This window comes from Gopherus evgoodei, chromosome 23, assembly GCF_007399415.2.
Source record: "Gopherus evgoodei ecotype Sinaloan lineage chromosome 23, rGopEvg1_v1.p, whole genome shotgun sequence".
NCBI lineage: Eukaryota > Metazoa > Chordata > Testudines > Testudinidae > Gopherus > Gopherus evgoodei.
Window position 1 is genome coordinate 4235972 of NC_044344.1, and position 27544 is coordinate 4263515.

At 45.8% G+C, this 27544-nt stretch overlaps 2 protein-coding genes and 1 non-coding gene across 5 annotated transcripts in view; all 3 read left to right on the forward strand.

Annotated features, from left to right (window-relative positions):
* The first annotated feature begins 1336 nt into the window (after positions 1-1336).
* On the forward strand, positions 1337-1408 carry TRNAC-GCA. The gene has a single exon. It is a non-coding gene; the product is annotated as a tRNA-Cys (tRNA).
* A 4453-nt stretch (positions 1409-5861) lies between these two features.
* On the forward strand, positions 5862-18497 carry CWC25 (CWC25 spliceosome associated protein homolog). Of its 2 annotated transcripts, none has more exons than XM_030541391.1 (10): positions 5862-5958; positions 6965-7137; positions 7856-8092; positions 9494-9563; positions 10469-10596; positions 11606-11669; positions 12592-12788; positions 14421-14516; positions 15307-15468; positions 16910-18497. In XM_030541391.1, exons 1-10 carry the CDS (start codon positions 5941-5943, stop codon positions 17022-17024), a joined length of 1260 nt encoding a protein of 419 aa, XP_030397251.1. In that variant the 5' UTR covers positions 5862-5940; the 3' UTR covers positions 17025-18497. The 2 variants fall into 2 exon arrangements, with proteins under 2 accessions (XP_030397251.1, XP_030397252.1); XM_030541392.1 differs by lacking the exon at positions 5862-5958 and adding an exon at positions 6270-6476.
* A 931-nt stretch (positions 18498-19428) lies between these two features.
* PIP4K2B (phosphatidylinositol-5-phosphate 4-kinase type 2 beta) overlaps positions 19429-27544 on the forward strand; it is a 32650-nt gene continuing 24534 nt past the window's right edge. Inside the window, exon 1 of one of the 2 annotated variants that reach the window (XM_030541672.1) lies at positions 19429-19873. In XM_030541672.1, coding sequence (XP_030397532.1) covers positions 19697-19873 — 177 coding nt within the window. In that variant the 5' untranslated portion in view covers positions 19429-19696. The remainder of the gene's footprint in view (positions 19874-27544) is intronic. The other variant, XM_030541673.1, reaches the window with a different exon arrangement.

Consider the following 27544-nt stretch of genomic DNA (forward strand, 5'->3'; position numbering starts at 1 on the left):
AGGGGTTCTAAGTTGTGTTATGCATGTTGCAAAGCTGGGCAAGGCCTAATTAGGCAACGCTCTGCATTATGGATGCTATGGCTTGTATAGTGTGAAAACAAGGCCAGGGATTACAGGGGCCTTGCCTATGCTAGCATTTGGGGAGGGGGTCTCCCATCATTACATTATCACCACTGGAAGCACCAATATAGACATTTTGACCATCTCAGACCTGAAGTTCTGTGAAAATAAAACAGCCCTTGCTGCTAATGAGAGAGGTCACACCCAGAGAAAAAGCCCAGTTGTTTGGCTGTAATGAGGGAGCTGCACAGAGACAGCCAGCCAGGAGTCACAGCTGGTCACCTGTCAGGTCCCGATCCTGCAGCTACAGCAATATGGGCAGAACCCAGCAGTTGTATAGATCCCCATTAACTCCCCTGGGGCTCCATGTAGGCAGATGCAGCTGCAGGCTCAGGGTCTGGTATTATAAAGGAAGCTGGAAGAAATGAACTGATCCAAATGATATCTGGTAAATTTCAAACAGACAGTGCTTCCGGGGGTGAATGTGCTTACTTTTTCTTACACTGCAGTGAGTCCCAGAGGCCTCAGTCAAATTCAGGAACCCCTAGAGCCAAGCATTGAACAAATCCCTGCCCTCCAGGAACTTGCAATCTAAGAAACCAAATGATATATGAAGGAGAGGGGTATTATAGCTTGACTTTTTTAAATAATAATCATAATTGTGATTCTCATCTCCCCCTTCATTTGCTTTATTCTATTTGACTCATTACATTCTACTCCACTAAACTCCTTTTTCATCCACATCACCTTCTTCATCTCCTTGCTGTAAGCTTATCTGAGGTTATTTTGGTGGTGTATAACCGGTAGCATGTTCTGCCCCAGAAATAGCTGCCTTTCCCTCAGTCAGGTTGCTACAGAAGTAGATATAGTGGGTGTAATCGCAAGCCAGCTTATTAAATAGGGCTTGTGTGGTTTCAAGGTGTGCTGGCCATGAGAAAGCAAACACAAGCTATTGAAAAGAAGAGAGCTTTTTTATGTCATTGGTTTAAAGAAACAGAACTCAGAGAGAGTTAGAGCTAGAACATTAGTACCTTGGCCCAAGTGAACCCAATTCAAACTGCAGTGAGACTTTTTTTTGGGGGGGGGAGGGGGTTAAATGCAGAATGAAAGCTGTGTGAGCAGTATGAGAAATAATTACAGGTGCAGTGAGTCTGAGACATAACTACCGGCATAATGAGTATAATGAACCTATTACAAGAAGTAGGGAAGAGTAACAATGTAACAGAACCAGTATCCCTAACTAGACTTACCTGTCACCTTTTTTCTTTCTGCAAGTGGGGATATAGCTCAGTGGTAGAGCATTTGACTGCAGATCAAGAGGTCCCTGGTTCAAATCCGGGTGCCCCCTCATTTTAATCAAACTAAAGACTTGTTGGTCATTGTGGACTGATCTTTCTTTGATTAGGTTTCAGCCAGTGAAAAAGATACAGACCACCAGTGGAAAGTGGAGTAACAATCTGAGAATCCTTAATGGAAATGTGGATATTAATTAAAGTGTATTTCATATTGCAGAGCTGAATTATATGGCTTGAGTTGATGTGACCGCTAATTCATATGAAATGATTCCCACCAAATTAGTAACAAAGATAAAGCAGGTATAGTTCAGTGGTAGAACATTTGACTACACCTCAAATAGTCCCTAGTTCAAATCCAGGTACCCCCCTCTCTTATTTATCTACTTCTGAAAAACAAAAAAATTACAATAGGTCTGTAACTATCACTGTTTTAGTAGGTTCACATTTTGCACAGAATTACAAAATTTAACCTCAATATACTCATCACCTGTTCATATCCATGAGCAAAATGACCCATTAGTTGTTTAAAATCACAAACTAAACAACAAAACTATGAATTTCTGGGTAATATTAGTACTTTTACTGAATGGAAAAACTGCAGGAATTTGACATTGGGTAGTTAAGCACCTGCTTAAAAATATGTTTAAAAAATGCCATTGGTACAATGGGGCCCTTATGTTCTTGGTCTTAAACCTCTAGGTGCTATTGTAATAATAATTAATTGAATAATTAATACACAGCTCCACAACAGTAGATGATGTACATGGGCTGACGGTTGAAAATGATGTTTTACTCACATTCTTCATCAGGAGATTCACTGTAAGGTGTAGGATAGGACAAGGTACGTTAGAGGGGCATTCAGTAACACATCATTTGATTTTTGGTAGAATACTTTTTTAGTGTAAGTGGAGGAACATCAAGGATGAACACTGAAGGGTCAGAAAAAGAACTGAGGTCACCCAGATTTGGGCTGGGGAGCCACTTGATCTTCAGTCAAATGCTGTACCCCAGAGCTATACCCACACCAATAAACATCCTATTGACTAAGCACTAAAAGAGATTTTTATGCGGACAGCCTAGTTAAGAATAATTCGTTTTACAAATAATTTGTGGTTACAAAAATTGAAGCAAATAGAATAATCAACTGGAACTTATTACAATAGCTCCTTAAATATATTAGGTGAAATCCTGACTCCACTGAAATCAATAACAAATTTCCAATTGACTTCAATGGAGTCAGGATAGCATCCACTGTATTTAGTAAAAACCTATCTTCTTAAGTCACCTTGCATTAAAATGAACCAAAGCACGTCATATTTCATGCAACCCTCTATACAGGGGAAGACCATTCTGAGCTCATCTGCTGTCCTGGCCACATGTAAATCCCCTTTAAAGTTCTACCGTTACCATGCTGCCTATACTGGATCTGATTGATTTGTATGAGTTGCAGGTTGTTATTCCTCTTCCCTGACATCTGTTGTTAGACTGGAAGCTCTTTGGAGCAAGAGCTGTTTGGAAAGCAACCAGCATAAAGTAGGTGTTAGCACAAATAAATACATTTAATAATAAAAATTAAAATGATTCAGGGATGATCACCATAAACAAGAACACTATCTACCACTGGCAAAGGGGGGTATAGTTCAGTCATGAGGCATTTAATTTCAGAGTAAGGGGTCACTCATTCAAATGCATAGGTGCTCCCCGAACAAAGACAGCTTTTCCTGATCTTCTGCAAAAGTCTCAGATACAAAGAAAGGTGAATTTATTAGGTCTCGGGTTCAAATACAGTGCTATATTTCTGACCATTCCAGCGTGTGCAGGAGTTGCTCAAAATGGCAACGCTTAAAATGAACGTAAAGATACAAGACACCTTTGTAACTCTGGCTGTGCCTCTTTAAGATTGTGATGCTACAGTCTGATGAGTCCATGGAACAATGAACTGGAAGTTATTAAAATCTCCTTCTTAAATATGTTAAATTTATTAGATTTATTTTGAAAACCAGCATCTGACTAATGCATCTTTTATTCAAATCAATGGAGACAATTTGTAGTACCTAGACATAAGGCACAAATTTTTAATAGAATAATTAACAATTGGAACAACTTGCATAGGGTTGTGGTGGATTCTCCATCACTGAATATAAGACTGGCCACATTGGGTTAGATCAATGGTCCATCTAGCCCAGCATCCTGTCTTCCAATAGTGCCCAATACCAGATGTTTGAGAGGGAATGAACAGAACAGGGCAATTTACCGAGTGATCCATCCTGTCATCCAGTCTCAGGTTCTAGCTGTCAGAGGTTTAAGGTCACTCAGAGCATGGAATTACATCCCTGACCATCTCAGCTAACAGCCGTTGATGGATCTATTCTATACGAAGGTAGCTAATTCTTTTTTGGAATCCTGTTATACTTTTGACCTTCACAACATCCTCTTGCAATGAGTTCCATAGGTTGGCTATGAATTATGTGAAGAAATACTTCTATTTCTTTAACACCTCTAATTATTGTACCGTTTATTAAAATGAACAAAGACCATTTGTAGTAGCTCCTTTTGACATTTTTTCTTACTGTCCCCTTCAGTGAATGATGGTATCAGTTCTACTAAATTTTAGTTCTAGCTAGATAACAGACTTGCACTGTAATCTCTGGGAGAAAGATAGAGACCATGTCTCCAGAAAAACATCAGTTTGTAAGCCCAGAGCAGAACAGTAGGGCTAGCCATAATCCAAGGCTTTGTCTTCACTACACTGTTAGCTCGAAATATAACTTGAGGGTTAAACCTTAACCCGCCTCCTGTCTTTCACTGACGGTTCACGGTATTGTTACCGATGAGCCAGCAGAGCTACACCTGTTCCCCAGCTTGGTTTTCTCCTCATATCAGGTGCGGATTCTTCTTGCAGTTCCCTGATCGCCCCGTGCTACTGTTTCTTAGGCCCAAAGCCCTAGCTCCTACTTCCCAGGCCCATACCCCGCCCCCATTGGTTCCTCTTCCAAAACCATGCCCCCCACACTTCCCAGACCCATAAACAGACCCCCACCAGGCCCATCCCCAACTCCCCTCCCCATTTCCTAGGCCCATAGCCCACCGCTAGGTCCCCTCCCCTAAAATGCCTCCCACACTTCCCAGACCCATAGCCTTCCCCCCCACAAACCCTGCTCCCCTCTGGGCTCCTCCCTAAACCTGCCTCTCACACTCCCCAGGCCCACAGCCTTCACTAGGTCCCCTCCCCAAACCTGCCCCCCACACTTCCCAGACCCAGACCTCTGCACACTGGATCTCCTCCCCAAACCCTGCTCCCCTCCCTAAACCTGCCCCTCACACTCCCCAGGCTCACAGCCTTCACTAGGTCCCTTCCCCAAACCTGCCCCCCCACACTTCCCAGACCCAGAGACAGCCCCCCACCAGGCCCATCCCCCAAACTGCCCCCCACAGTTCCCAGACCCCCCCCCCACACTGGGTCTCCTCCCCAAACCCTGCTCCCCTCCCTAAACCTGCCCCTCACACTCCCCAGGCACACAGCCTTCACTAGGTCCCTTCCCCAAACCTGCCCCCCACACTTCCCAGACCCAGAGACAGCCCCCCACCAGGCCCATCCCCCAAACTGCCCCCCACAGTTCCCAGACCCCCCCCCACACACTGGGTCTCCTCCCCAAACCCTACTCCCCTCCCTAAACCTGCCCCTCACACTCCCCAGGCACACAGCCTTCACTAGGTCCCTTCCCCAAACCTGCCCCCCACACTTCCCAGACCCAGACCTCTGCACACTGGGTCTCCTCCCCAAACCCTGCTCCCCTCCCTAAACCTGCCCCTCACACTCCCCAGGCTCACAGCCTTCACTAGGTCCCCTCCCTAAACCTGCCCCCCACACTTCCCAGAGCCAGAGCCAGCCCCCCACCAGGCCCATCCCCCAAACTGCCCCCCACACTTCCCAGACCCAGAGCCAGCCCCCCACCAGGCCCATCCCCCAAACTGCCCCCCACACTTCCCAGAGCCAGCCCCCCACCAGGCCCATCCCCCAAACTGCCCCCACACTTCCCAGACCCAGAGACAGCCCCCCACCAGGCCCATCCCCCAAACTGCCCCCACACTTCCCAGACCCAGACACAGCCCCCCACCAGGCCCATCCCCCAAGCTGCCCCCCACACTTCCCAGACCCAGACACAGCCCCCCACCAGGCCCATCCCCCAAGCTGCCCCCCACACTTCCCAGACCCAGACACAGCCCCCCACCAGGCCCATCCCCCAAACCTGCCCCCACACTTCCCAGACCCAGACACAGCCCCCCACCAGGCCCATCCCCCAAACTGCCCCCCAGACCCCCCCCCCCCACTGGGTCTCCTCCCCGAACCCTGCCACCCAACACACTTCCTAGGGCCCCAGCCCCCATTACTTCCCCTCTCCAAACCCCGCCCCTCCTTCTTGGGCCCAGATCCCCCCCACGGGCCCGCCCCCCATCTCGGGCCGGGCCGGGGCGGGGCGCAGGAAGTGGCGCCATCAGCCGGGGCCCTGCGGGGAAGGACTCGGCGCCGGGAGCTGACGCGCGGCCGGGCCCGGTAGCGGGGCGAGCTGGAGTCTCGGCCGCCATGGGGGGAGGAGACCTGGTGAGGGGCCCCCGGGAGCCCCCCGCGGGTTTGCAGCCTGCACCCCTGGAGTTTGCTCGGGGGGTGGAGGGTTAAATTGGGGGGGGGGGTTGTGGGTTGAAAAGCCGTTGCCATTGTGGTGCCCCCCCGCCCCCCCCCCGTGTTCGCGCAGGGGGGTAACTTGAAGCAAGCGAGTTGCCCCGGCGCAGGGGGCTTGAATTGAACCGAAACACGCGGACGTGTTTGCAGGATCGGGGCCCACATTTGGGTTTGTGGGGCACAGGCGAGGGGAAAAGGGCTTGCGAGGCGTCGTCATCTCTTTGGGGCAGGGACTGTCTCTTTGTGTGCTTGCGAGGCCCTGGCCCGCAGCTGGCACCCTGAGGTGCTACCACAATTCAGATAATAAGTAATGATTCCCCAACCCTCTGCCTAAAACACAAACCGACCCTCCCTTTGCTAAATTGAGGTGGTAAACAAATACCAGTGTCTTGGAGAAAAGGGACCCCCGAAGAACACAGTAGTTTTACAAAACCCCAAAGGTAGAATGCAAAGTTACACCTGCACTTTGATGTTTAAACCTTGGGGATTTTTTTCAGCTGATTTAAAATCTGTGTCTTGTTTGCTGCTCAGGCACTTCAAGGGCTGGTTTAGGTGAAAGTGAAACTGTTTTGTCTGTTTTTATTGGCCAAAATCTGATTTAAATCCCCCCTCCCCCCAAGATAATGACCTAAGCCTGCTTTGTTTGCATGATTACAGCTCCCACTGAAGTCAGGGGGAGTTGAAAGTGTGTGTGGAATGCAGGAGCAGTCCTTAAATTTGCTCACTAACCTGCCTTCAATATTAATAATCGAAAGCATTCAGAAAGTAGATGAGGAAATATTTGTTAAAATATGGCTTCTGTGCCCCTTTAATTCATCCTCCTGGCACCCCTTGTGAGAAGCGTGTGTTCCCGTTTCGCAGAGAGGCTTTGTGGGTCTGTGATATTAGCTTTCTAAAAACTGCTTGTACTGGTTCCTCTTCTCTGTAGAATCTGAAGAAGAGCTGGCATCCTCAGACTCTGCGCAATGTGGAGAAGGTGTGGAAGGCAGAGCAGAAACATGAAGCCGAGCGGAAGAAGATTGAGGAGCTGCAGCGGGAGCTGCGGGAGGAGCGAGCCCGGGAGGAGATGCAGCGCTATGCAGAGGATGTGGGAGCAGTCAAGTAAGAGTTAGGGAGAGTTTTATGCTAGACTCTGTGCGTGTGCCCTGTCCCTTGAAAGTCCTGTGTGCATCATTTGTACTCGAAGTACTTTGTGTCACCAGGAGGAATTTCTGAATGGGAACGTTCTAGTCACACATTTATTTTAGGACTTGAGTCGCAGCTACCAAATAACTAACTTTCCTGGCTGTCACATTATAAACTGTGGATGCCATAAAAAAATGAAGATGCTTGTTATAATGGGCCAACAATTACTACTTCTAGTTGATTAGAATAGAGCTTTCCATGTATCTTAGAGCTGGGAGATAATTCCATCCTGGGAGAAATTTCCTAGCAATGAAATCAATTACCCTGTGGAATTGCCTCCAGTTGTCATTTAAGAATGGACAAGGGCTGGAGTGTAGAGAGTAATCCTGCTGTGACAGAGAGATAGATAAGACTTAGTCCTAATAGGTCCCTTCCATCTAATTTCTAAGCCTTAATCCTGTAAAAAATTTACATAGGCATTTAATTTTCCGCCCTGTGAATGGTGACGTCAGTGGGTTTATTCGCCGCATGTAAAGTTCAGCCCCTGTGTAGATTTTTGCAGGATCAGTGCCAAAGATGGGGGTTTAAGGTCGGCTTACTCCCAAGCATTTCTGCTTGTCTTTGCAGAGAAAAGTGAAACTTTAGAGCAGCTTGGAAGGAAAACAAAGTAACATGACGTTTTTGCTTGAAACAGGAAAAAAGAAGAGAAATTGGACTGGATGTACCAGGGTCCTGGGGGTATGGTGAACAGAGAAGAGTATCTGATGGGCCGACCTGTGGACAAATATGTCTTTGAGAAGATGGAAGACAAAGAGGCAGGTTGTTCCAGTGAAACAGGACTTCTCCCAGGCTCAATTTTTGCTCCCACAGGTGCCAATTCTGTCCTAGACATGGCAAGCAAAATCCGGGAGGATCCACTTTTCATGATAAGGTACTAAATGGGATATTGACAAGGACAGTTAACCTAGGCAGGCAGTGAGTTGTGGTCACTGCTTGATGATTGGCCAAAAACTGCACAGAGCTCATCTGTTTTAAGACTCATATTCTGTTTGTCACCCCGCATGTCCCCTGTCCACTTGTTTCCTTTATCAACCTGTTGTGTCTTGTCTTTCAGACTAGAAGCTATTTGGGACAGAGACTGTCATTTACTATATATTTGTATGGCACAAGGGGGACCTAGCTGAGACCATAAAGTACTTCTGCAATACTAATATTTGGTCTGATTGGCCCGCAACTGTTTAGATTTCTCTGCTGACTCTCAGAGATGTTGCATGCTGTGATTTGGAGTCTTTTTTTCTTTTTCTTGCTGTATTCTGTTAAGCAAAAGAATTTGAACAAGGTACAGTTTGACTTAAGGTTTTTCCAAAAACCGAAGATTGTCTAGAGATCCTTTTGGTTCCTTGTTTCCTAAATGTTACACTATTAGTAATCTAGACTCTCTGTCTCTCTCTCTCTCTCTCTTCCTCCCTCTACCATCTATGAGACCACCCACATCCAGACAATTACTCGTGTGCTTAGGGGTTTGCAGGATGGGGGCCCAAGATGCATCCTGCTGCCCATGCTGTAGCTCGATGTGTGTGGGATTTTAAGCAGTTGATGCCCTCCAATAAGAAGTTGTAAATTCTAAATCCTTCAGTAGGAAGAAGAGGCTGCATTTTCTGCAAGGCTATAATTTTACATCTAGCTCTGGTGTAAATGATTGTATCGCAGTTGCATAGAATTAAATTCTGCAGCTGGATTTTGAAAGAGACTGGATAATTTTATGACCAATAATCATAGTTATGCATGCAAAGGAGTGCTGTATCTCATGCTGCAGGTTGTAAACAGATTGCTCTCTGACTCTAGAAGGAATTTTACTTCCCATGGGCAAGGCTTTGCAATTGTCTGGTTGCATTCCATATATATTGCTTTTGGCTGAGGTATCAGACATTCACCAGTGTCTCAGCCAGGATGGATGGCATCAGGACAAGTAAGTTCCTTAAGACAGGACTTGATGGAACCACGGAGCCAATCTGCACAGGGATATAAAACAGTTTCTTGATTGACTTTGCTATTCAGCATTAAAAAAACCCCAAAGGCCCCGATACTACAGTTAGATCTGTGGTCGCACTTACAAAGTCTGCCTTAAGCCCTAGTCCAGCCAATACACACATGCTTAACTTTACTGCCTTAAATAGCCCCGTTGATTTCAATGAGACAACTCTTGGTACGAAAGTCAACTATGTGCATACATGTTTGCAGAATCAGGCCTTGATTCGTGCTTTGATTTGATGTTTCATCTTTAATGTTTTGAATGTTCTTTGAAAACCCTGATGTTGCTTATTTTTGTTAGGAAAAGAGAGGAAGAGAAAAAAAGGGAAGTTTTGAATAATCCTGTAAAAATGAAGAAAATCAAAGAACTGGTATGTATTCTTTAACAGAAATCAGAAGCAGAATTTGCATTGAATTGAGTGAGAGCAGAATTGGGATCCAGAAGAAACGCTCTTTAGAGTAGTGGCTCTCAACCCTTCCAGACTACTGGACCGCTTTCAGGAGTCGGATTTGTCTTGTGTCCCCCCAAGTTTCACCTCACTTAAAAACTACTGGCTTACAAAATCAGACATACAAATACAAAAGTGTCACAGCCTACTTCTACTGAAAACTTGCTGACTTCTCATTTTTACCATGTAATTATAAAATAAATCAATTGGAATATAAATATTGTACTTACATTTCAGTGTACAGTATATAGAGCAGTATAAACAAGTTACTGCATGAAATTTTAGTTTGTACTGACTTTGCTAGTGTTTTTTATGTAGCCTGTTATAAAACTAGGCAACTATCTAGCTGAGTTGATGTACCCCATGGAAGACCTCTGTGTTCCCCCAGGAGTAAATGTTCCCCTGAGTGAGAACCACTGCTTTAGAGAGAGGAATTTTTCTATTCCCTGCCTCCTTTTGGATAAGAACAAAATAAGCTCTTTCATATAGAAAGTCTCTCAGCAACTGGTTTTTAAAAATAAACCCAACCCATGGACCATGTTATCTTTCCCCTTTCACTTGCTACATTATTGTAACAAATTATTTTCATTCTCAATTATCTTGTCACAGATCAGCTATGCCAAGTCACAGAGACAGTGAGGAGGACTCAGTTGGGCTCCATAGTAAAAGTCCCTTGCCTCCTCATAAGAGATTTTGCAAAGTGTGTGTTGTCCTGAGACTCTTTCCATACAGAATCTAATCTTTGTACAGCCTCTCATGATGGTGACTGTCTAACAAGTGTGTGAGCAGCAATGATCAGCCCTGAATTTGTTTTTTTCCCATTATAGTTGCAAAGCAGCTTGGAAAGAAAGGAAAAAAAGAAGAAGAAGGAGAAGAAAAAGAAGCACAAGAAACGCAGACATCGAAGTTCTAGCAGAGAAAGCACCAGCAGTGATGACGAGCAAAGCAGAGCGAGGTACGTTTGGGGGTTGTGTTCTTTTAAAAATCTCTACCCAGCCCATTGGGTTTGCATATAATATAGGAGGGATGAGAGTTCACTCTGTGACTCTTAAGGTCCCTAAGGCAGCTTGCTGTGCTCCAGTTGACTGCACAATCAGGTGTGTTTGGGCAGAGCTGAATGTAAACCGCAACCTAATCCTGAATCGTCCAGGTCTTGTTTTAACAGGAGTAGTTGGTATATTGTAGTTTGCTTCCCTTTTTACTATGCTAGCCCCAGGTGCCATTAACGATAAAGATCTCTGTTAGCACAAGATGAAAATTGCTAACCAAAATGTTACTGCTGAAATCCTCTGCTTCACCCTGCATTCTCATCCCATCACCCCAGTCCTTTGAATCCCTGCTCTGCAATATCCCCACCCTGGCCCTGCACAGTTTTGCCACTGCCTGCATCTCTGCTTTCACTACCTATATTTTCACTTATACCTATACAGTCAACTTGTTCTATGACTCCATTCACCTCTCTTGTTCCTCTCATGCTGCCCCTATGCTTAGAATGATTTCCTTCTCATCTGTCATCCCCCCCTTTCAAATTCCTTTATAAACCCCATTTTTATGAATCTGATATTTTTCATCAGTCTGACCCTCCCATCCCTGGCCTGCTGTCTCATTTCTTATGCTTTTCATTTACCTTCTCTTTCCCTGTCCCAAAGACCTTATCACATCTTATTCTGCCTTTGTAAACCACTCAGATCATGTTGTGGTGCTGTGTTATCTATAGTTATAACATGGTGATTTGGGGGGGATGATACACGAACCTTCAGTATCATTGAGGGGACTACATATTATTATTTTTTATATTTTCTATAGGGGAAAAACAAATTGGGAAAACACATTCCAGATACATACCTGTCATGTTAGACTGTTGGATAAACTCTGAAAGGTTTAACAGCTACAGTGGACAGAAAGAGAGATTGTATTCTTAGGTTTTTCAACTCCAAAGACTGTACTTTAATTTTTGCGTTTAGATCCAAGAAGATGGATAGTTCTTGGGAACCTGTTCATCCCAAAGTCCCAGGGTACGGCTTGCAGGTAGGCACATGTGCTTCTCACAATTTACTGTCTGTAGAGCGTGCCCATGTAGCTGTTAGGAATGCATGGCCCTAGAGATTACGCAGTGGTTTTAGGCTCTGGAAGAGGACTCTGAGAAAGGAGGTGGTTTTGTGGGTAAGCTCCCATTGGGACCAGAGATTCAAGTCCCATCAAGGATTTTGTCCTTCCAACATAGGTGCTGGAACTTGGGGTGCTGTCGCACCTCCTAGCTTGAAGTGATTTCCATCACATACAGGGTTTACAGTTTTGGTTCAATGGCTCTTAGCCCCCATACTATATAAGTTGTTCCAGGACCCCTGCCTTCCCAGGTGGAGAAGTCAAGTTCCGTTCCATTCACTGTGCCAGGGTCATATGTTTGTCTGATTTTATATCATGCTGTTTAAGCACCTGGGGTGATATAGTGGCTCTACTGGAGGCAAGGATAAAACTCCCATTGACTTCACTGAATCCAGGATTTCACCCCTCGTCTTCTACAAAAGGTCTTAACAACCAAGTTCTTGTGCACCTGCTAAAGATCTAGTGGGGCTTTTCACAAGAGCAAGGATCTGGCTCAGTTTTTTTGGCCAAACGTTCTTGTCCCCTTACTGTTCTGGTTAGCTGCTGCACGCCACACCAGAAGTGGCTGTATTTTTGGTGCTCCATGTAGTAGTAGTAAGTGTTTTGGGATGCAAGGCCCTATAGAAATATATGTTCAATATGTCTAAAGCCACTGCAGTGGACTATGTATAGATAGACCTTGTGAATGGATGGAGTTGTAGATGATGCCTTTAGCCTCTGTCTCATACATATGCATGCACTTTGCCTAGCCTACACTTTCTGCCTCATCAGCACCACGCCGGGGCTCCCACGATTTCTGCATTTAATTGCTCTCTGTTGAACGATGTTCTCTTCCTAATTCCAGGGTAGAGACCATGACCACAGTCACCGGCCTCGGTGCTCTCCAGTTGCTGGCCAGGAGAAAGCTGCTCACAAACACCGAGACCGCGCTAGGTCAAGGAGTCAGTCCGGGTCTCCTAAGAGAGACACTGGCAAGAAGAGTGCAGGGGAGGAAGAGTCTGAGCGCAGGAGGTCAAGATCGCCTGCTCGGCATGGTGAACAGTGAGTGTGAAATCTTCACTTTGAAACAGATTAAAGTAAAGGGCATGCGTGGCTTCTCTCAGGGGAGGAATTCACAGAAGTCAGTTGAATGCTCAGCAGCAAAATTCCTCCTATTATCCCATCAGTAACTCTTTCCCAATGTTTCTACAGCGTTAATTTCTCACATCGCTTTATCCCAATGACTTCAAATTAAAGCTGGTGGAACTACAGATGCCTGGCTTTGCATCAAGTGCAAGGGGCTGCCTTTGTAGCTGTTGTTAGAGATCTCCCAAACCATAAACAGGGCTTGGGAAGCATTTGATTTTATTCAGTAAATAAATTGTAATCTGTGAATTATCCCTTTATCCCAGAAATGAATAAGGAGAGACAGGGTAGGGTGAGACTAGGGTGACCAGATAGCAAGTCTGAAAAATCGGGATGGGGGTGGGGGTAGTAAGAGCCCATATAAAAAAAAGCCCCAATATCGGGACTGTTCCTATAAAATCAGGACTGTCCCTATAGAATTGGGACATTTGGTCACCCTACGTGAGACACACCATGCATTACAATTTACAGAGAAAAGTTGTTTAAATTTAATCATTCTTATGGTGGAAAGTTTTTCCAAATATTCTCACATCACTGACATTACCTTCTTCTAAACCCCTATCAACCCTTCCTCCCCAAAAGGAATTTTAATAAAAGTTTAATCAAAATTCTGACCCAAAGCAGAGTTGTGACCCTACAGAGGAAAAACTACCAGAGACTCCATGAAATCCACCAAGGACTTTGCTCTTGCTATCAGTTTTACATGGAAGGAGCTCAGATACAAAGATAATGGGTGACAGTGTAAAACCCTAAAATAGATTGTTAGAGGGACATTGTCAATTTGGAATCTGGTCAGTTTTTTACAAAATAGTTCAACCCCTGGTCTCCTTGCTACTCACACTTTTGTATTCTTTAAAACTTTTTTTTCCCTCCTATTGCTGCAAATAAAAATGACCCATACAAACAAGCAAAAGAAGAGAGCAACTATATGGGAAATCAGTGGAAGCAAGTTTACTCAAAGTGCAGCCAAATGCACAAAATAAACAACTGGAGAATTTTTTTTTCCTCTTGAATCTCTTTCTATTATAGTCATTTTAGGGGCTTTTTGTTTTAAAAAAAATTCAGGCAGTATGTGTGGTTTTTTTTGTTTTTGTTTTTTGTTTTTTTAAAGTTGATAGTGTCCCTTTAAAATATTGTTTGACGGTTAACGTGATGTCACTGGCTTTAACAAAATATTTGGTACTTCGAGATGCTCTGAAAAATGGTATATGAAGCAATTATTGTTATGAATCTTTACTTCCAGTCATTAAGTGTTGATAAACTTTGGATACTAGTTATTCCCTGCCAGTGCAAAAACTTAAGTTGGGTAAAAATAAAACAATTAAAAAAACCCATGAAAATAAACCAAGTATAGAAATTAATTTTTAAAAATAACATCCATTCTGCTGAAAGTGACAGGTAATGCACTGGAACTATAGGAGAGCTCTTATTTCAAAACGCCAGTGATTGTCCTTGTGATCTGTTAGATATCTGGTTGATACAGGAAGAGGCCATAGGTATGTTGATATTATGTGCATGTGGTGTTAAAAATTCTTTCCTGGGTTACAGGTACAGCACCAAAGTGGACAGGAAAGAAAAGGAAAGAGCTAGGAGCCCTTCTCCTAAAAAAGGATACCGACGACAGCATGCTTCAGGGTATACTAGGTAGGCAAAATGTTGCACATGTGGCACCTTCATAAGGAAGCTGTCTAGGCTGATCCTAAAATAATAGGCAGTGAGTAATGCAAAAACATAATTATTTTAACTAGCATGGACTAAAGGTGAATGGAATGAACCACAGCAGGACAGGGGAACAGTCCGAACAGTGTTTGATATTTCTGAGTGTGTTGTATTTTACTGTCTTGTACTGCTTCCTGTTGCGATGCATGTTCTCTTCCTGGCTACCAGTTGTTCACCTGCCATGTACCAGTCTGCGGGGGTGAATATCAAGTCATTGTTTTATCCCACAGGCTGGTAGCTAGTAGCATTCTATATCAAGGCCATCAGGATAATGGGATGCCCCTGTTGGTGTCCTCTTACCAATCAGTTTAAAAAACAAAAGGGCTTGGATCTCCTTCCCTCCATGGCCCAATGAGAATAGTGAAGCTCAAAACCCAAAAGACATTCCACTTAAGTGTGTGCTTAAGCACTTAGTTGAATCAAGGCCTGAAGAAAGCTGTGTCAGAAATGCCAAGAACTTGACAATCAAATAATTGTTATGGAAAACATCCAGGAGATGGGTGGCTATGTTGCCTGTTTCTGTCTTATGTCTTGAGAATGTTCATAGTTCAGAGCCTCAGCAAACAAGGAAGTTCTCCTCTGGGATTGCTGTGTTCAATAACGTAGTGGATTGTGTCCTTGCTATGAATAACTTCTGCATTAGAGTTTGGGAATGGGAGAGGCAGGGGGTTGGGGGAAGCTATTGTAATTAACAGCGCTGTTTCTGCCTCAACAGAAAGCTCTCCGCAGAGGAACTAGAGCGTAAGCGTCAGGAAATGTTGGAGAACGCTAAGTGGCGGGAAGAGGAGAGAGCAAACAATGTTAGGAGACACCGAAAGGAGGAGGAGCGGGAACGAGAACTGGAGAAACTCAGCTCCCGAGATGGAAAATTCCTACAGTGAGTGTCCTGCTAGCCCTCTCCTCTAGATGAGTTAAACGCAGAGAATAGTCTCCCAATGGAATGGGGGAGACATTTAAAATTAGACTCAACAAGGACACGGTAGAGAATAATCTTGCACTGGCTGCAGGATGGGATGGAGTATAGAACCTGATGGAGCTTCTCCCTCTCTACTGACTGGTTCCACGTTGTACAGTAGAACTAAGGAGGTTTAAATGTTTGTTTGTTTTTGTTTTTAACCTAACTCTCTAAAAGAGTAATCAAGACTTTCATGGCTGCCTAGTCATTCAGTGCAAGTGATTTGTGGAGCACTGTAGAATCACATGGTGTTTTACAAGCAGGTAAAGAAAAAATCCCTGTTCTCAGAACAGGCAATATCAAGGCCTGATCCCATAAATTCCCTGTACATAGACCTCCCATGGAAGTCTTTGTGCAGATGGCTTGTGTAATTGGGACCTAACTAGATCAAGAAATGACAGACCATGCGGGGTAAGAGGTGTTATGAGAGAGGCATTTGTGAACACAAGGGGTGAGATCCTCCCCCCTGCTCCAGGCTGTTTATGCTGGGTAAGAGTTGGAGCATTGTAAAGTGGCTTGAAAGCCCCCTATCGGGCTGGGAAAGGATTCTCCCAGTGTGGAACCTGAGGAAGACAGCTGTGTAGGTGTTTTCTGAGGACCGGCTCATAGACCTGGGGATAGAGGGTGTGGCAGGAGTGGTGTATACAGTAGCCCTGCCTTATACAGTGCTTTAGCCCAGGGAGCCCCTATGAACTGTCTGAATTATGTTGGAGGCTGTTCTAGCCGCTGGAGAAGCCCAGAATTGGGAAAGTGCAAAGTAGCTTAAAATCATCATAGACAACCCTCCTGGGCAGAATCCAAAGTTCCCTCCCCCTCTCAGAGCAGACAAGTTGACAAATTTGGCATTTTGTTCGTTACTTGAGGGCTTGGGAGGAGCATAGGATATTGTTTAATAATGTGGCTTGAGTCTTAAAGGTGATACATCAGGGATCACAATTATCTCTTCTTGTCTGTAGCTAACATCGCAATTTACAGCATGAGCTGTACCTATTGGGTTCCCAGAGGAGCACTGCCCTGATTTGAGGACAGATTGCTTTTCCCTCTTGTATGCTTCTCAGAAAGCAGCAGAATCTCCTGTGACAGATACATTGGTAATTAACAGTTCTGTTTGGAAGGTTGAGGAGTAATTGGGAACCTCTTAAAATCTATACAGAGAAAAACTGACCCTGCATATATGGTATTTAGTCTGTCACAGGCAAACCGTAGTCATTCAGCTGTTCCAATGCAGACTGCATTAGGAAGCAGCAGCCTGTTTCCTATTGTAGCTCATGCATGAGAGTTCAGGAACAATGAAGCTTGACTGGAAAGCCTGTAAAATTTAGACGGATGATCTGACTTTCTTTCTCATTCAATTCTTCTGCAGCCACATAAAACTGGAGAGTGCGTCCACTTCCTCTGTAGAGGATCGGGTCAAACGCAACATCCACTCCATCCAGAGGACACCAGCTGCCCTGGAAAAAAACTTTATGCAGAGATGAAACTTGCTCTCCTCCTGCTGATGTGCTGGCTCACAGAGGCTTTTTCAGAACAGTTCACAGGACACTTCTTCTCAGAGGGCAGCTGCCCCATGCACAGAGGGATCCTCCAACAACCTGCACAGATTTCTGAATGATACTTACTCTGTGAAAGGGAGCTGGACTTCTCTATATCAGCACAGAGTTCCTTGACCTTCTAGCTTTGTGAAGGCATTTATACCTGGAGTATTAAATTGCAAGGAGCCGTTTGGTGGAGCTACCCTTCACCCTTATATTCTATTTTTAACACTTTGCCAGAGCTTGCTTCCTGTTGCCCACCTAAACCAGCATCCATTTTTAATACTGTTCTCAGATGCAAATTTCTGGTAACTAATTACCAGACTCATTGGGCAAGTTGACCTCTTTTGATGCTTGAGAAAGGATCTATTTTATCAATACTCTAGAATCGGCCATGGGAACAAATTCACCTGTGGAGTAACTCTGCTAACTTCTGTGAAGTGACACCAGAGACAGACTTAGCTTGATTAGTATTCAGTGTCAGCAGTTTGGGAATAGGCAAGGAGGGTGTGTGGAGTTAGTTTCAGACATATCTGATCTGTGAAATATCTATATCTATAGAAATATGCCAAGTTGCTGGCAGGTTTGAATGATGTGTGTTAGCAAGGCAGAGACTTCAGTGAAAGGAATAATAAACTGAAACAAAACTCAAACAAGATGCAGGTAATAGAATAAAATATTTCTCTGGGATTTTGTACATATACATGGAGTAACGGGCATAAGTACTGGTGTGTATCTGACTAGGCTTTTTTTAAAGTACTTTTTAAAAAATCTCTGACTTTTTTCCAGAAAAGAGGGTTAGATTCTAATTGCAGAGAGCTCTGTCAATTCATCATTTAGGGCCAATTAGTAATTAGTGCAGTAGGTTACAGCAGCCTTGGAAAAGGGTCATAAAAATGTCCCCTCTCCACATAGATGAAAATGAGTATTGCATTCAAAAATAAAACTGTTGTGTTGATAAGCAGACAAAAAAATGTGCAGTGCTGAGTAACAGAATTCTGTTTGCAAATGTGTAGAAGGGGGAGGGGTCATTATTTGGAGGCTGAGGGTAGGAATGTGAGACTTAATTAGGGATTTCTCCATTTTATGAGGGGTCAGACAAATACATTTGTAGCTCAGAGAGCAAATTTTCATGACAGTTTTGCAAAGCTGATTTAAGTACCCTTTGAATTAACCATGCTGTATAAAGTGTTTTCCTTTGGCAGATGATTATTGCTCTATAGTAGCTTACTGCTGGGTTATTCTAAAATTAATGCAAATAGGAGTCAGAAATGAACCCACGTACTTTCAGGTATAATTTTTAAAAGTGGCTTAAAGACACAGTATTTCTCATACTTGCCTTTGTATATTACCACTGTGACTCCTTCCTCCTTGCTGTTACAGCAATAGGTTCTATTAAATGTTGTGTGGCCTGTTTTACAGCTGTGTATTCAGTCTCATGGCTCATAACCACTTGTCACAGAAACGACAGGAGACACTAGTAGGAAAAGCTCTGCTTCGAGAGAGAATTAGAATTGCACAGAGTGACTGAAAAAGGCCAAACCAAACTGTTCTAGGTCTCCTCAAGCATAAATGAGACTTACACTAAATGACTAGCCAGCAACCTTAAATCCTTGTAGCCAGGTAAGGAAATAAACCAGCCAGCTGCCATTATTAAAGAATCAGAGCTGGCTAACAAACTACAGATGTGTTGCTCCACGTAGTTGCTAAGAGAGAGCCTGGGCTCGCTCTCTGGAAAAGCCACGGGTATTTTGCCCCTTGGCCTGTGTCGTTTGGGGGTGGGTGGGGAAAGAGAGCCTCCCCTGGGGGAAAGTGACATGCTCCCCTCAGTGTAGGGAGGAGAGTTGCAGGTCCTAGGTCTCCCCCTTCCAACGCGGGGATCTTGGAGGGGGAGCTAGGGGGACCCCTGGAGCGGCACGTGGAAGATGAGGAGGGAGGAAGCTGCCAAGCGCCACCCCCCATGTGCAGCTGTGCCCCTTTCGCTCGCCCTTTAAGAGTGTGGTTACATAGATAGCAGACCATTCATAATTCCAGGCGCCTCGCTGATTATTGGTTACAGCAGGGCGGGGTGGGGCGTGACGTAATACGTCACTCAAATTGGGCGAGACCATCACTGGCGAGAGAAGGAGGGAGGCATTTTTTCCGCCCCCTTTCTCTACCTCGCCCCTTCTGGCGGTTCCCCCATCAGCCCAGAATGTCGGACGTGTCCTTAGGGTTTCCTAGGGGAACGCATCTAGGACTAAACCTGGACCAGGCAGTAGCTCCCCCTCCTTACACTCCTGCTCTCAGTACCCCTTGCCAATGTGGGGAATGGTACATCCCACTCTCCTCCTCCTCAGGCCTCCGCCATCTTGGCGCCTCCTCAGTGCAGGAGCCGGAGCGGGCTCGCCCGGCTACAGCGGCTGCTCCTTAGGGCTGGAGCGAACCACTGCACGGACGAGCAGGAGGGGCAGCTAGCGGGGCGGACGGAACCATTGTGGGGAGAGGGAGAAGCGAACGGGCCGGGGCGGACTGCTCCATCGGGCGGCGGGTGTAGGGGTTCGGGCGGAACCACTGTTTTGGGGGGCCGGGGCGGAACCATGCGGAGGTGCTGCTAGGGAAGGGGGGGCGGATCCGCCATGGCCTCGAACTGCGCGGGGGGCTCGTCGGCGGGGGGCGCCGGGGCGGCGCTGGGGGCCGCGCTCAGCGCCAGCAAGACCAAGACCAAGAAGAAACACTTCGTGTGTCAGAAGGTGAAGCTGTTCCGGGCCTCGGAGCCGCTGCTCAGCGTCCTCATGTGGGGGGCCAACCACACGGTGAGGCGAGCCCGGGATCGGGGCCCTTCCCCCCTCCCCCGGGACCCCGCTCCCCACCCGGGACCTGGGCCTCCGAGCCCGCCCTCGGGGGGGGGGCAACCACACGGTGAGGCGAGCCTGGGATCGGGGCCCTTCCCCCCCCTCCCCCGGGACCCCGCTCCCCACCCGGGACCTGGGCTTCCGAGCCCGCCCTCGGGGGGGGCAACCACACGGTGAGGCGAGCCCGGGATCGGGGCCCTTCCTCCTCCTTCTCCCGCCCCGGGACCCCGCTCCCCACCCGGGACCTGGGCCTCCAAGCCCGCCCTCAGGGAGATGGGGACAGCCGCACGGTGAGGAGACCTCGGGATCGGGCCCCCCATCCCCTTGGGGACCCCCCAGTGAAGAGCTCTCAGCCCCCCCCCATGCTGGGGACAGGTCCCCTCATTGGGACCTCTCCCGATGGCCTGGGCTCTTTCTGTAGTGCCCCCATGGGGGGGCAACTGTATCCTGAGGAGACCCTACTATTGGGATTGGGGGTGTTTCCCCATTCCTCTGAGGGTACCCCCCCTTCCCCAGGACACCCTTATCCCGGGCTCTCACCGTCCCTTATGCTGGGGCAGTAACTCCATGGCAAGGGGATCCCATGCACCTCCCTGCCCCAGGGACGTCTTCCATCCCCTGGGATCAGGGCCCCCACTCTGGACACTCCCACCCCATCCCTCTGGGGATAACTGCACCCCAGGAATGGCCCTTTTCCTTGGGCATCTATGGCTCAGGTCTTGGAGCTCATCCCGTTGCTTTCCTCATCCCCTCAGGGCTCTGACACCTCTCAGCTCAAGGACAGGGTCCCCCATCTCTCTGGAACCAGGAGGTCCTGCTTGGAGGGTGGGGGGTAACAACATGGTGGAAAAACCCAGAGGGTCCCCTGGGATCCCCATCCTTTCTGTGAGAGGCCAACTGTACAGTGAGATCCTGGGAGACCCTATGTCTCTGGTCTTCCCATTCCCAAAGATCCTCCTGCCTCTCCACATCCTTATGTGGGAATCTACCCTCAAGTAGTTAGCCAGGAAGGACCCTTGGCCCCTGCTATCCACTCACACATTGGATATTCCCCTAATGCTAGGAAACCACAAAACCAGCCTTAGCATCCTCATAGTAGGGTCAGATGCACAATGAGGAGATGCCAGGATTCTGTTCCCTTTCATTCTTCCCATGGAAACCCTTACCCCAAACCTTGGAGCCCGTGCTGAATGTTGACAATCGGGGGGCCATGTCTCAGGTGAGATCCCAGGGCATTGGGGGCCATAGATTTCCCACAAGGACGGACTGACACCTACCTCAGGTGGAAGCTGTGGGGGTTGACATGAATATCTGTGAAGCACTCTGAGCTCCTCACCTGTTGCAGTCTCCTTTGGATCCTGCTTCTGACAGCTTCATACCGTACTCAGTAAACGTATTCCCCCAGCTGCTGTGATTGCACCCAAAATCTTGTGCTGTTCTCCTCATACACCCAGATGGGATGGATTGGAAATGACTGCCTCATGGCTGTGGCAGGTAAACTGCCATGGCAGCAGTTAAAGATCTGAAATCCATCATCCTAGTAGAATATTCTTCTGATCATGGAATTCCAGAAACCTTTCTCTCCTCCCGTCCTCACTTCAAATTTAATGTACTTCATTTCAGGGCTGGGAAAACATTATTCCTTCTCATGGAGTGAAAGAACCTAAGCTATCCATTCCTGCAGAATTCACTTTGCTGATTATTATTTATAAAGCTTTCTAGCTCGTATGGTGGTGAAGAAAACCTTCCAGATATGACAGGATGCATGTTGTCTTCCTGAGTCAAAAGATGCTCAGGTGTTTCTGCTGCTGCTCAGAACTTTGCCAAGAAGCAGTCTAATGAAATTAGCAAGACTTCTGTCAGCTTCACTGCCTCTGTTAGAAGCTGTGAAATTAACAAGATTCTTATCAGTTTCACTTGCTGCCTCATAGTCACTGGAGCAGTTGCCACTTGGAACTTCTTGGTGGCCCTGGTCCCTTTTTGATTGGCCCTTGGCTGGTATGAATTTGGAAACATTTTTAGAGCTTGAATTGTTACGTTGCAATGGAATCTATTAACTCTCAGAACACTGGGCTGTGAAATATTTACTCAGAGAGAGGGAGACAAGGCGAAAGTTTGGTGCGAACACCAAGCTAGTAACATGATTATCTCAAACATATATTATAATGAAACTGCTGCCAGAAACTGCAAAGCTGCATCCTGTGGAGCCAGAAAAGGGTTTAGAAAATATCAGTTGTGACACTCCCCTCCTCCCGACAAACATCTGTGATTTCCTAATGAATTGTTGTCAATTAATTTTGATTTTACTTTACTTTGCCACTGGCCTTGTTGCTAAGAAGGCATTTACGTGAGGCTAAAATAGTTGGAGCCCACTTCCACCATCGTGTAAAGCAGAACAGAGTCTAAATTATTTGTATTTGCTTTACTAATGAGCAGTTGCTCATGCAAGCCTGTGTTTGAGGAGTCCTCAGAATAGGGCATCACAGAGTTATTTTTGTATGAGGTGGAATCGCTTATGTGCTACAAACAAATGAATTAGGCCAATTCTTATTATGCAGCAACTGTCTGTAAACAAGGCCCATTGCAAATGAAAAAGAACAGCTGAACCTGTTTTACAATTGGCCAGCCCTGAACAAATATTGACAGGAAAGCACCTTTTTTACTTTACAATTAGAGAAGAAACCTGCCCAGCTCTTAGGATGACAAATAACAGAAGCTGCAGTGAGGGTAATGCTTTGAGAGAGTCTTGTCACTGCCCAGCGCAGGGACTAGCCCAATTGGTGCATGTGCTTACTGAGAGCTTCTGAAACTAGATAGTGAGGCATATAGTTACGAGTTTTATTGATCACATCTGCTGCCGGTGTATTTATGCCACAGTTCTACCTCAAGTTCCAAAGCCCCGTCCCAGTATAATATGTCGGAAGGATTCTCTGCAATCCAGTCTCTCCTTTGGGTGTTCCAAAGGCTTGGTTAGAAATCTGAAGGGTTTGTCCCCAGGAAGTTATAGATCACGCATGGAGTCCTATCTTCCTATCCAAAGGTATTGAAATAGACTTAGTGTTTGGATATACTAGGCTTGCATCCAAGCACAGCAGTCGTCCAGGATGCCTTACTGGGCACTGGTTGTACTGGCTGGTATATCTCGGCTTCTGCTGAATCAATCCAGTGTGAACAGGAAGCCACAAGCATTGCAGCTCTACTTTTGCAGCCAGTCTTCTTAATTCCATGCTATGATGCATTGTCTCTCACCTGAAAATGTACCTGAAGCTCCTGCTCATAGACAAGGCCCCGTAACATGGCAAGCAGAATCTAAATTCTGCTCCACGGTCCCTGGTCTCTGAGGCACTGTAGAGGAAATTCTGCAACAACTCCAGATGTTTTTGGTTTTTTAAGAGATTTTTATGAAATATAAAAATAATATTGTTCCAGTAGCCCCGTGGCATTTATTGTGCAACTGTGTAATAAAAAAAATAGCTGGAGGTTTGCTTCAATGATCAGCAGTGAGAGTGTTAATGGTGTTGTCAATGTCACTGCCATCTGTAGGCTTCAGAGTTAACTGCTTCTTGCGACGAATGAGGTGGGTCACATCTCACCACTCCTATTCAGGCTGTGTGCTCTATAAAGTTTAAGTATATTTTCAATGTTATCTTTGCAACTATAAGGGCTAGAGACTTTTTTTTAGAAGCTCACGTTCTGGAGCCCATTTTTCTGCAAAGAGTGAACTCGATAGCTATAGAATGCACGGCCCTATTGGATAAACCCTTTCGGAGTGCCCGAATGTGTTTGTACCATTATGATTGTGATGGTTGTGTCAAAAATAGTTATAGTTGGGCCAAACTGTTCCATGAACAAAGGAGACAAACAATCATTTTATGCAATCCGTCTGCTTGTTTTGTAAAGATACACCCTGGGGTCCATTAACTTATTCTGGTAATAGCTAGGCCTCCCTTGGGTTTAAACAGGCTTGCTGGCAGCTGATGCAAATACAGTGCACAGTGGGCAAAAGTAGATGATGTGTCTGGAGATGTTAGTGCATGGAGACTGGGAGTTATTTTTTACTTCAGTTCAAGCTATAATTCTCTCTAACACTGTCTGACTTCATCTATACTGGCTGTGCTAAACCACATTTAAGCTAGGTGAGTCTGAACTGGTTTTTGATTGTACTTTGATACTTTGTGGCCCTGTGTAGTCAGGACCAAAAGTAATGATAGTTGGCAGCTGAATCTTTGAACCTGAAAGCTGCAGTGGGGGGAGGAAGCTTGTTTTTGCCTCCCTTCCTCCCTCTACCCCTCTCCCCAAAAGTGTGAGAAGTTGTGCAAATAGGAGAAATAGAGAGAGCTGGGAAGATTCCGAGTCCCATTTGTGAATGGCTCGTGAGTTGCACTGAAGAATTAAACCATGTTAAAGATGGCATCCTTGGGCGGCTCGCCACAGATGCTGTTGTCATGGCTTTTGGGGGAGAATAGAAGATTCAGGCTTCTCATTACTGGCTGTACATTTAGTGTCCCTCCCGTACATCACTTCATAGCCTGATTGAAAGTATTTGTGTAAGGAGTGGAGGAGAGGAACACCAAGACGGGAGGTGAAAATGTTAAATTGTGAAGAGATTCTTGGAAGGGATAACTACACTTCATGAAGCAACAGTGTTCTGTGCAAGTGGTGAGACCATAGTTGTCGTCGTAAGGGATTGGCTGTACCAGATGACAGGATTCTTGTGTTTGCCAGTGGTGGTGAGTGTCTCTCCCTGTTTCTACATGTTGAACAGCCATGTCTGTGCAGATCAAGTTAGCCTTTGTTCAGTGAGATGGGAGCTGTAGATCTGTGGCGTTTGGTGGGAACAAAAGGCTGGCTTCTGATCTGGTGTAAGCGGGTGCCCCTCCATTTAAATCCGTATATTCGCGATGCTGTCTCTGTGGATCTTGCTAATGGCAGCATTGTCTCTTCTTGAATCTCCATTTATTGAATGAAGCATCACCCAATCTCACAGGATTACTGGGATTTTGTGCTCAGCCAGTACAGAAGGCAGCTCTTTGGTACTTGATCCAAATAGTGAACCTGTGATTTGCAGAATACCATTGTTTTTGGCATGCCATATAAACTCTAGCCACAGAGATGCATCTGCTATATACTGTTTTGAAGTCGACTAAACTGATGCACTCAGCCTACCATATGCCAATATTCATCACATCCCTAATGTTGATTGTTTCTTTCGGGGCTGTAATTGACCGTTAGGTCCTTGCTCTGCCATAGATTGACTTTGTGATATTTGGTAAGTCACTTAGTCTTTCTGTGCTTCAGTTCTCAGTCTGTGAAAATGGGACTAATAGCACTTACCTGTTTCATAGGGGGCTTGAGAGGATAAATACGTTAAAGATTGTGAGACAGTTACTGTGATCAGGGCCATAGAAGTACCTAAGATACATCAGAAAAACTCAACTGGGTGATCTCGTGGCCTGCAACCCTAGCATACTGGGCTGTGATTCCACCACAGCTCACTAGCTGAGATCTCTGAGGTGCTTCAGGAAGGGGTGTGTTCAGTGTCACTAGGAGATGCTCGTCCCTTAATCAAACAATATCTAAGGGTGGTGCTAGGGGCTGTTTTTCTGCAGGAGTTTCCATCTCTGGGATGAGCTGTAGAACCCAAACTTACTGCTAATGGCTACAAAGAGTTCCATGGCATAATCTGTCTAATTAATCACACTTCAGCTCAGGAAAACTATATTTTTCTCAAATCAACCCACACGTAGGGTTTTAATTGTGTACACTATTCTTCTTCACTTTCTGCCCTAAACCATTGCGCTGGATTGGGGTCTGCAGTTGAGCAGTTGTATTCTGCTCCAGATGTGGTCAGATCTCAGTGCTTAAAGTGATCCCTACGTATATCCTTTACGTACCTCACGAGGGTGTCATGGAGCTTGATTAATGCTTGCAAAGCAGTTTGTGTTCCCTGGCTGAAGCACTAGAAGGGAACAAAGTGTTTTTCTTTTCTGAGCAAATTCCTGCTCTAAACAATCCTGGAGAATAGACTTGGATATGCTGTCATTTAGATCTTGTTTGTAAACAAATTGTGTTGTCCCATCAATTTACTAATGGTAATTGCCACTTTGAGGCTAGAGTCAGGTTTTGAAATGAAATTTATGCTTTTCCTGTTTATCCCATGAACAGCTGGCCCTGAATGGCACAGAATATTGATGTCTTATTGAATATGAAATCACTCTTGCTAATAAGGATGAGTTACCCACTGCAAATAAACCTAGAATCCTATTGATTACTGCTGCCTAAGAATTCAAGGCACTAAAGAATACCACAGCTTGCCCCACCTGTGTATTTACAGAGCAATATGAGCCATTTTTATTTTATCTTGTACAAAGGAGGAAATTGCATGTCCTAGTTAGTGGTATTGTGCTTGCACTCAGGTGAAACCAGAAGCATTTGCTCCTTGTTGCAGTGACTTTTCTGTTTGAGATATCGTCAGATAGTTCCATCTAAAGTGTGACCTGCTGCCAAATTCTGTAATCTGCCCTCCAGATTCTCATGTATCTGGTGGGTTTTGTTTTAAATTGATCGTGATGATGACTGGCATGTCATCCTATTTAAATCAGAATTCTGGGGAAAGGGATCGATGCCAGATTGACCAAACCCTGGCAAAAATGCAACAGACCAGGTACAGAATGGGCAGCAGCAGCAGCGTATGCCCCTCTTACCAGCACTTCTTTACTGACCAGGGCTGGGGGGTTGAGTGTCCCATTTGAGTCTTTGCTTTGCTGTGGTCTTGCCTGGAATGAGAATAGAAAGTCCAGTGGCAATTTTAAAAAGGCATAATGGGCCCTGTAAAGTGATAGTTTATTTTTCAAGACCACCCAAGAACTGATTTAATCTAAAAGGTCTTTTTGGTGGGAGGAGCTGAGGGGAGGAGAATGGTTGGAAACAACTTGTAGAGGGCCAACAGTGTGCCAGGCATTTTACAGTCAGGGATGAAGGCATCCCTGCCCTGAGTGCTTATGGTCTAGGACGGTAGATAATGTATCGATGGGATTAGATTAGTCAGCAAATGCACGGACTGAAAGGTGAATCTCAGTGTCTCTTTAGCGAACATAAGAGCAGCCATATGGGGTCAGATCTGAGGTCCATCTAGCCCAGTTTCCTGTCTTCTGTTCATTCCCTCTGGGGCACCTGGCATTGGCCACTGTCAGAACAGGGAATCATCAAATGATCCATCACCTGTCACCCATTCCCAGCTTCTGGCAAACAGGCTAGGGACACCATGCTACGGCCAACACATCAGATCAGTCCCCTTCTCCCTCCACTGGCTTCCCACAGAATATTGAGTCAGGTTCAAAGTTTTGGTTCTCGTCTCCATGGCCTGGGCCCAGGGTATCTAAAAGATAGAGGATGTGGCTGATAACATCACTCCTCTGGCACAAAGGGAGCTTCTGCAATAAGGGTAAAGCTCATCTGTGCAGGAAACAGCTTTCTCGGGGGTTGGCCCAACACACTAGAATGAACTGCCCCAGGAGCCAGGGACCATCGCAAACTTCGTCACCTTCTGTGCCAAGCGCACTGTTCTTTGATTTTGCTTTCTCTAACATAAATTCCTAGTAACGTGTGTCTGCACACACTCCTCTCCTTGGG